The sequence below is a fragment of the Elephantulus edwardii genome, unplaced genomic scaffold (genome assembly GCF_000299155.1).
Source record: "Elephantulus edwardii isolate Elephantulus edwardi_28Jun2011 unplaced genomic scaffold, EleEdw1.0 scaffold00199, whole genome shotgun sequence".
Taxonomy (NCBI): domain Eukaryota; kingdom Metazoa; phylum Chordata; class Mammalia; order Macroscelidea; family Macroscelididae; genus Elephantulus; species Elephantulus edwardii.
Window position 1 is genome coordinate 1,131,291 of NW_006399949.1, and position 9,919 is coordinate 1,141,209.

General features: G+C 36.9%; 1 protein-coding gene across 1 annotated transcript in view; it reads right to left on the bottom strand.

Moving 5' to 3' along the window:
* Positions 1–3,260: 3,260 nt before the first annotated feature.
* Positions 3,261–9,919, bottom strand: part of LOC102867367 (osteocrin-like) — a 44,589-nt gene continuing 37,930 nt past the window's right edge. Inside the window, exon 3 of the mRNA XM_006897059.1 lies at positions 3,261–3,345. Within this exon, the coding sequence (XP_006897121.1) occupies positions 3,261–3,345 (85 nt within the window). The remainder of the gene's footprint in view (positions 3,346–9,919) is intronic.

Sequence of the window (9,919 nt, forward strand, 5' to 3'; positions counted from 1 at the left end):
ACCTATAACTATGAAGCTTCCTATGAGGAAGTGAAAAAATATGAGACATTACAGTCATAGGGTGAGAAAAAAATGAATAGAAACTTACTTAGTAATATAAATGCAGGTGACCCCACAGTAAATGGATGAAAGGAAATATATGAGTTTAAATTCTCTTCTAAATTTGTTTTTTTGTGGTATAACCATCTTGAAATTTTATTTATATGGGCAATAGTTGTCATGAAACTCAACCGAAATAAAGGAAACATTATAGGACTTTGAATTGCAACTACTAGCAGTTTAGAAGACATATTAATTCAACTTCCATGCCATACTTAGTAACTGGCAGGAGTTTAGATGGTATGGGAAAACCCTATAAATACCATATGAAAAGTAAATTTCCAGAATGATTCAACATAACCTGTGATGACTAACCTCAAAAGTGATACAAAGTGTGTAATAATCAAAGATGACAACGTATATCTGGCAAAGGTGACAGAGTATTTGCAGGAACCACATCAAACTTAATTATTTGAACCTCAGTGTTACAATACACTGAATACATCAGGAAACTAGAGAATGATGACTCCTATTGAAGAAGTAATTTGCTTGTAATAGATACTTAATTAAAAAGAATGATTTTTACAGTAATTTTGAAGATACATAGACATGTACTTTTTGGTCACTCGAGCCTGTGGCATTCAGGCCTGCCTGCTTTTAATTGTTTTTGGTCAAACATTCTTCTAAGAGGTATAGTGCTGGTATGTCCATTTGCTGTACAGAGGTAACTCATGGTTGCTGTCATTCTGAACACTGTGACACTGATGCATCAAATGTGAGAATGGTTACCCATGGTGGACAGTGTTTAATGGAGCTCCTCGATTAAAACAAGCTTGGAAGCAGAAGTAGCATCCACTTCTGAAATAGCTTGTCTCTGGAAACTCTATGAATGTGGAGAAATGAAGAAAGTTACACAAGTGTTCAGGTCTTTCATTCATAGGGTCACTATGAGTTGCCTATGACTAGACAACACCTAACAACAACAACAATATATACTTGGACACTCATATAACAGATTTGAGAAAGTTCCACTTGGGTTTGGGAAATGGATTTTCTAGAAACAAAGTATTGGAAGTCATTGGAACAGATCTTAATAGATAGATTACTATGTAGTGAGGTGTAGTTTTGAAGGTAATTCATTGGGTTCGATTTTTTAATTATTCTTTGTGTATTGTTGTTGTTGTTGTTATGTGCCATCGAGTCATTTGCGACTCATAGCGACCCTATGTACAACAGCTCTAAACCCTGCTCTGTCCTGTGCCAATCGCATTGCCTCTGACACACCCATCCCGATTACCCCAGTCACTGAATCAATCCACCTCATAGAGGGTCTTCCCCTCCTTCACTGTCCCTCTACCCGACCAAGAATGATGTCCCTCTCCAAAGACCTGCCTCTCCTTACAACATGTCCAAAGTATGTCAGACGAAGCCCCAGAATCCTTGCCTCCAAGGAGTAGCCTGGTTTAACCCTCTCCAGGATGAATCTGTTTTCTTGGCAGTCCATGGTACATTCAATACTCTTCTCCAGCACCACAGCTCAAAGGTGTCAATTTTCCTTCAATCCTCCCTAGTCATTGTCCAACTCTCTGATGCATAACAAGTGATTGCAAAGACCATGGTCTGTATCAGACGCACATTCGTCTCCAGAGAGACACCGTTGCTCTTGAGTACTTTAGAGAGGTCCCTAACCGCAGACTTTCTCATCGCAATACTTTTTTTGATTTCCTGGCTGCTGGTGCCAAGAGTGTTGACCATGGAGCCAAGCAAACTGAAGCTGTGAACAATCTCAGTCTCTTCGCCATCCATCCTGATGCTACCATTGGTCCAGTGGTGAGAATCTTTGTCTTCTTGACATTGAGCCTCAGTCCATATTCAAGGCTGCAGTCCTTGACCCTCTGCAGCAAGTGCATGAGCTCCTCCTCAGTTTCAGCTAGCAGGGTTGTGTCATCTGCATAACGCAGATTGTTGATAGATCTTCCACCAATCCTAATGCCACGTTTTTCCTCATAGAGCCCAGCATCTCGGATAATCTGCTCTGCATACAGATTGAAAAGGTATGGAGATAGGACACATTCCTGGCATACACCCTTCCCAATTTTGAACCATGCAGTATTGCCCTGCTCTGTTCTGACGACTGCCTCTTGGTCCAAGTATAGGTTTCGCATTAGCACAATTAAATGTTCTGGGATTCCCATTCTTCTCAGAGTCAGCCACAATTTGTTATGATCCACACAGTCAAATGCCTTTGCATAATCAATGAAACACAGATAGACATTCTTCTGGTATTCTCTGCTTTCAGTGAAGATCCATCTAACATTAGCTACATTATCCCTACTACCACGACCCCTTCTAAACCCAGCCTGGACTTCTGGTAGTTCTCTGCTGATGTACTGTTCCAGTTCTTTTTGGATAATCTTCAGTAGAATCTTGCTTGCATGTGAAATCAATGATATTGTTTTGTAGTTTCCACAATCAGTTGGGTTGCCCTTCCTTGGGATGGCAACAAATATAGATCTCTTCCAGTCAGTTGACCAAGTGGTTGTTCTCCAGATTTCTTGGCACAACTTGGTGAGCACGTCCAGGGCAGCATCTGTTAGCTGAAATATGTCAATTGGTATACCATCTATCCTGGGGCCTTATTTTTTGCTGTTTCCTTCAAAGCAGCTTGAACTTCTTCCTTCATCACCATAGGCTCTTGCTCAAATATTATTATTTCATTAAATTCTTCTGTGTCTGCCAATTCCTTTTGATACAATGACTCAGTATATTCCTTCCATCTTCTTTGATACTTCCTGGATCATTTAACATTCTGCCTAAACCATCCTTGATTATAGCAACTCGAGGTTTGAATTTGTTCTTCAGTACATTAGCATTTAAAAATATTTATGACTGAGAATGATTAAATTGTTATTTTTTTAGAATGATTTCCTCTATGGTATCTGTTTGCTCCTTTAACATAATTTATTTAGCTCCAATATTTTACTATTGATAACATAATAATTGTTTGGATGGCACAGGATTGAGTAATATCTCATTCTATTGTACACAAAGTTGCTGAGTCAGCACTGACTTGATGACACCTATCAACAACAATGTTAATTAAGTACTGAAGTGTTTTAGAAGGAATTTATAAACTAAAAAATGCGACAGGAAGCATAACGTAGAATGAAATTGTAAAATTTTAGTTAAAATATTTAGCTTGTACTTACAATTGGAATCAATTAACCTCTGGAATTTGAAAGCCGGTTCCCACCAATTCTATCTACAGGGATACCAAATCGTCTTTTAGGATGATCTACTACTTTTCTGAAATAAAAAAAAGAAGAATATTTTTAAGCTAAAGGAAGGTTATACATTATTTATTTTTATTCTTTTAATTCATGCTCCTTCAGGAACCTTCCATGAGAGTCATCATAAAATTAGTAGTCATCCTAAGTACCATTCATTGACCACCCATCATGTACAGACATTATCTCATACTATTTCACATCTAACAAGAAAGACATTGAGGTCTAGAGAAGTGAAGCAACATATCCAAGCACAATTCCCCAATGTCTATATGGAGCTTTGGTGGCCTACTTGTAAAGTAGCTCTACAGTGATCCCAAAGGCACACAGTTCAAATCCACCAGTTGCTCTGTGCGAGAAGGATGGACAATCCTCCCATGCAATTTCCTACCTCAGAAAACCCACTGGAGGATGAGCTATGAGTTGGTTCCAACTCCATGGTACATAAAAATAACAACATTATGTCTCCTTGAGTGGGAATTGACTCACAATGGACTCCCCAGAAGGTTTTCAGAGTCTGTGAGTCACACAGTAAGAGACTGCCCATTGTTCCGCCATGGAGCAGCTAATGGATTTTAACCTAGGGTTGGCAGGACAACTCTTCAGAAACTGGGCTGCTAGTCTGTTAATAAGGCATTTCTTCTTCTTCTTCTTCTTCTTCTTCTTCTTCTTCTTCTTCTTCTTCTTCTTCTTCTTCTTCTTCTTCTTTCTCTCTCTCTCGTTGCTGTTAGATGTGGTTAAATTGAGTATGACTCATAATGACTCTATGAACAACAAACCTTGCTGTAGTCATCTTGTCATTCCATTTTGGTACTTCTCTTCATCTTTCTTCACTTTCCAAGGAATAGCCTTTCCTAGTAACATGGCCAAAGTGTGAGATACATTGCTATCCTTGTCTTCAAGGAGGACTCTGGTTGCACCTTTTCTAAGACATGCCTGTTCATTCTTTTGGCAGCTCATGGGGTATTTAGTACTATTCTCCAACTTCAGAACTCAAAGACCTCACTTCTTCTGTTATCCTTATTCATTGTCCAGTTCTCAAATGCACAAAAGACCATGGCCTATATCAGGTACACCTTGTCTTCAAACTGACATCACTGTTGTTTAGTATTTGACAGGAGACTTGCCCATAGCAATACACCTCTTGATCTTCAGACTGTTGGTACAAGGGTGATGATTGTGTATCTAAGTAGGATAAAACCATTAAAAGTTTCAATCCTCTCTCCATCTATCATGATGCTACCTTTTGGCCTAGTGCTAAGGATCTTTGTTTTCTTGCCATTGAAATGTAATCCATATCAAAGGCTATAGTCTTCCTCATTTTCAGTAAACAAGGTTGTGTTATCTGCATGGCGTAGGTTGTTGATGAGTCTTCCTCTGATTCTGAGACTGTGATGAGTCTTCTCTTCATAGAGTCTCTTCTTCTTCTTAGAGGCTGGCTTCATGAAGTGTTTACTCAGCGTACAGATTGAACAAGTAAGGACAGAGGATACAATCCTGATGCACACCTTTCCTGATTTTAAGCAATACAATGTTCTCTTGTTCATTCAACAGCTCCTTGATGTAGGTACAGAGATTGTGTGTGAGCACATTTTAGTGTTCTGGGATTCCCATTCTTCTCAGTTGGAGCTCTGGTGTTCTAGTAGGTAAGGAGTTGCCAACTCAAAAGCAAACAGTTCAAATTCACCAGCTACTCCACAAGAGGAAGCTGACCAGTCTACTCCTGTGCAATTTACAGTCTCTGAATACCCACTGGTAGATCAGCTTGGCACCGGTCCAGATTTAATGGCAATAAACAACAACAGAAACAACCTATTAAAGGATAAGGACCCATATCAAGAAACATAACATTATCAGCTGTCAAAGACTTTTGAAACAAGAAAGCATCTTAAAGGTTATTTTCAAAAAAATACAGGAACAAATGTTGCTTTTGTTTTTTCACATAGAAATAATATAGTTAATTGCTTCAATACCACAGTGATGTGAGACTTACTACCTTATAAGGCAACCTAAACCATTTTTAACAGCTTAAAGAGTTGTAAATGATTTGAATCAAATGTTTTCAGTAATTCCTAAAACCTTTCCTAATTACTCACATAGAGTTAGCAATCTATACTCTGTAATATTAAATATGAATAAAAACATCAATGTCTATCATTTTCTCCCTTACTATAATTATTTTTTGGTAGAGAGTGAAAAAATAAAGAAGCTATCAGTGAGATAGATTGGCACAATAGAAACCACAATGGACTGAAGCACAACAGTGACGGCCTGGATGGTGCAGGATCAGGCATTTTTTGTTGTTTTAATCTGTCACTTACATTTATAGGGTTGCAATAAGTAGAAGTCAATTCCACAACACCTAACAATAATCCTTTATTTTAACTTAGTGGTAAAAAGTATAGATACCAACCCAAAGGTACATAGTCTAAATTCACAAGTTGATCCAAAAAAGAAAGATGGGCAATCGCTTCTCATGTGATTCACGGCCTCTGAAAACCCACTACAGGGTCAGGTATGAGTCAACTCTAACTCAACAGTACATAAAAACAACAACTAAAAATGAGATTCTTAAAAATGGTTGTCTTAGAATAAATTATCAAGAATTGACCAGCCTTGGGAGTATAAAATGGTGAACCATTATAGAATGCAATATGGCTCTTTCTAAAAAGGGTGGAAATAGAAATATCATTTAACACAGCAATTCCGCTACTAGAAATATACTCTAAAGAAACCCAAACTACCACACAAACAGATATTTACACATCCATGTTTATTGCTGCATTATTCACAATAGCAAAGAGAGGGAAACAACTGAAGTGTCCATCAACAAATGAATGGATAGAAAAGCTAAGTATATTCACACAATGGAATACTAAACAGCACTGAAAGCCAAGGGACTCATAAAATATTACACAAAATAGGTGACCCCATAATGGTTAGTGAAATATCTCAGTCACAAAAGGACAAATTCTGCATTCTGCACATTTTATAAACAGGACTGCATAGGGGTTAGAGGGAAACTAAGAAAAGAAGGGATAAATAAGGAACACTGCATTGGAACATATGAAGGAAAGAACCAGTTAAAAGGAATATATGATTAGGCATTATTTGTAAGACAACAGTCCAGAATAAGGGGTGCATAGCAAAGTGGACTAGGGGAGGGATGGGGGAGACATAGAAAATGATTCAGAAATGAATGGGGTTTTTCCCCCTTTAAAGTGAACTGGGGAGGGGGCATCTAGGGAGGAAAATGTGCAACAAAAATGAATGAAAATCTAACTTTTCTATAAATTTTCATTAAAATTACAATTATAAAATAGTTTAAAAATAATTAGCCTCCAAAAAGTTATAGTCAGAATATCAAAGACTTCCATATGGCTTGCATCTCAACATCAGGGAGACAGAAATGGATCACTGGACCAATAAGCAAAATCATAATAAATGGAGGAAGGATTGAAAATTGATCTTACTACACGCACAGTGCACACCCTTAGAAACAACAGTCTGGAGATGTATTACATTGGCAAAATCTGCTGTAAGGGATCTATCCAAAGTAGAGGGGAACAATGATGTTAGTTTGAAGATTAACGTGCATCTGATTCAGGTCATAGTTTGTTCAATCACTTACTATGCCTCTGAGAGGTGGGCAAAGAACAAAGATGACTGAAGAAGAATTTATATCTTTGAATTGTGTTGGAGAAGGGCACTAAATATCTCATGTAGTGCCAAAAGAACAAACATATATCTTGGGAAAAGTGCAGTGAGAATGCTGCTTAGAAACAAGGATGACAAAACTTTGTCTTATAAAGCATAAACTTTGGCCATGTTGCTAGGAGAGGCTATTCTTTGGAAAGGAACATCATACTTGGAAACATAGAGGGTTATTGAAGAAGGAGAAGACGCTCAGAAAAATGGATTCACACAGTCACTACTCCAAGTCACTACTGCAAGGCTCAAGTGTGTCAGAGATGAGGATGTCACAGGATAGGATAGGATAGGATTCAGAACTGCTGCTTACGGAGTTGCTATGAGTTGTTCTTGTCTCAATGGCACCTAAAACCAAAAAATATGAGAATAAGAAGCATCTAATGAAAGTATTATCACGTCATCAGAGTTGGTTCTAATTCATGGATCCCTTTTATACAAGAGAACAAAGGATTGCCTGTACCTGTACCTTCTTCATCATTGTAACTCGTTAGTTATTGTGCCCCTTTTTATGCAAATAGCAGAGGAAATATCTCACATTCCCATTGACAGCATGTGTTTATCTTCCCAATCAGGTCTTCTCAATTTTGAAGACTATTGTCACCAGAAGTGAAAAATTATTTTTAAAACTATGAAATGTGTAGATAAAACTTGGAACATGAATGCTTTTAATACTGTTATAAATTGCATGCATAAAATTGCTTATTTCTAATTAAGGTTTTTAATTTAAAGATATATAGTCCAGTGAAATCTTTGTTCATAATTTTACTCAATCTTTTTTTTAATTTAATTTTAATGAAAGTTTACAGAGACTTAGGGTTTCCATTCATTCCATTTTACACATTCTTTAACTTAATAATTGCTTAGTACTTTCTATACATTTATAAGGTTTCTGATGGCCTGTTGTTTCACTAGTACTTGTTGCAGATAATAAAAGAATATAGCTTTCAGTATGAATTACATTGGAACATCAAGAAAACAAAAATCCTTACCACTGGACCAATAGGCAAGATAGAAGGAGAAATGATTGAAATTGTCAATGATTTAATTTTATTTGTAGCCACAATCAACATCCATGGAAGCAGCCATCTAAAATTAAAAGACATATGGCATTGGGGAAATCTGCTATGAAGGACCCCTCAAAAAATATTAAAGTGCAATGATGTAAGTTTAAAGACTAAGATGTGCCCGATCCAAGCCATAGTATTTTCATTGCTTCCTATGCATCTGAAGATTGAACAATAAAAATAAAGAAGATGACAGAGCTTTGAAATGTGATTATGGAGATTACTAAATATCACTTGGGCTACCAAACAAACAAGTCAGTCTGTCTTAAAGGAAATGCAGCCAGATGGTGAAACTTTGTCTCACATATTTAGAGTATGTTGTCAGGAAAAAAGAAGACATAATGTTAGCAAAGGTGAGGGTCAGAGGAAGAAAGGAAAACTCTAGATGAGAACAATTGACACAGTGACTGTATCTATGGAGTTTATCTTTCAATATGACATCTCTAGCTCTTATTTGATGTTGGAAAGGGACTTCATGCTTGAGAAGATCAACAAAAGGTAGGAAGACCCTCAATGAGATTTGTATTGACACAGTAACTGCAGCAATGGGCTCAAGTATGTTAGATATGGTGAGAAAAGCACATAATAGGACAGAGTATAGATCTATTGTCATAATGTGACCATAAATTGTGCTCAACTTGACAGCACCTAACAACAACAAAACTCTTGGAAGTAAGAAATCCCAACAATCTTTTAAGGTTCTCCCCCTTTTATAAAGCAGGAAAGGACTTCTTTTTTAAAAAGGGTCAAAATGTCAAGAATACATCATAAATTAGTTCATTGAGACATGACACTTAAATACCTTTAAGGGAAAAAACCCTCCCTTTAAATGAAATTAAATCAAATCATTGAAATATAACACTTATCTTTAAGGTAAAAAAAAAAAAACAAACACCAAACAAACACCAAAAAAAAAAACAAACCCCAAAACCACCTCAAGTTGATTTGATTCAGAAGTCTTATTCCAGTCAGCAATCAAATCCTGGAATTCAGACATATTGCAAAGAATTTGTTAACCAATAAACAAAGAAAATGTTACTTTAATGGCAAGAAACCTACTTCTCTGTTTTATATGGCTTTTAACAGTAAAACTTAAAAATTAACAGTATCCTATTAAAATTAGCCAACAGATAAACTTTGATGTATGAAATAAATATCTTTTAGTCAAATTTTTAAACATTGTCTCTTTCCTTATCTCTTACTGTACCTTTTAAATGACAAAAAATGGATACACTAATCAGCAGAAGTTAATATATATTTATCTCTCTCTCATTATTCTCAAGTTGACTGTGACACGTAATTATCCTATGAGCAATGGATTGAAACCTTTCCCTGTCTTGTATCATCCTCATAATCATCTCCACACTCAAGCCCATTGTTGCGGTCACCATGTCAATCCACCTTGTGGAGGGGTTTCCTCTCTTCCACTGATTAACTTTTCCAAGTTACCATTGCATAATATTGAGTCAGAACCAACTCATAGCTGACCCTCCATTGAATTTTCAGAGGCAGTAAATCACATGAGAGGAGTTTGCCAATGTTTCTCCTGCAGAGCAGCTGATAGATTTAAATCATGTGCTTTTGGGATTGCAGCACAGCTTCTTACCAGTAGATGACTGGAGCTCTGGCTGCTCCTAACAATATGCCCAAAGAATGGGAAACATAATCTTTGCTTCTAAGGAGCATCCTGGTTGCATTTACTCCAAAAGAGATTTGTTTGTTCAATTGACAGTCCGTGGGATATTCAATACTCTTCACCAATTTCACAATTCAAAGTATATTGCACACACACATACAGAGAGAGAGAGAGAGAGAGAG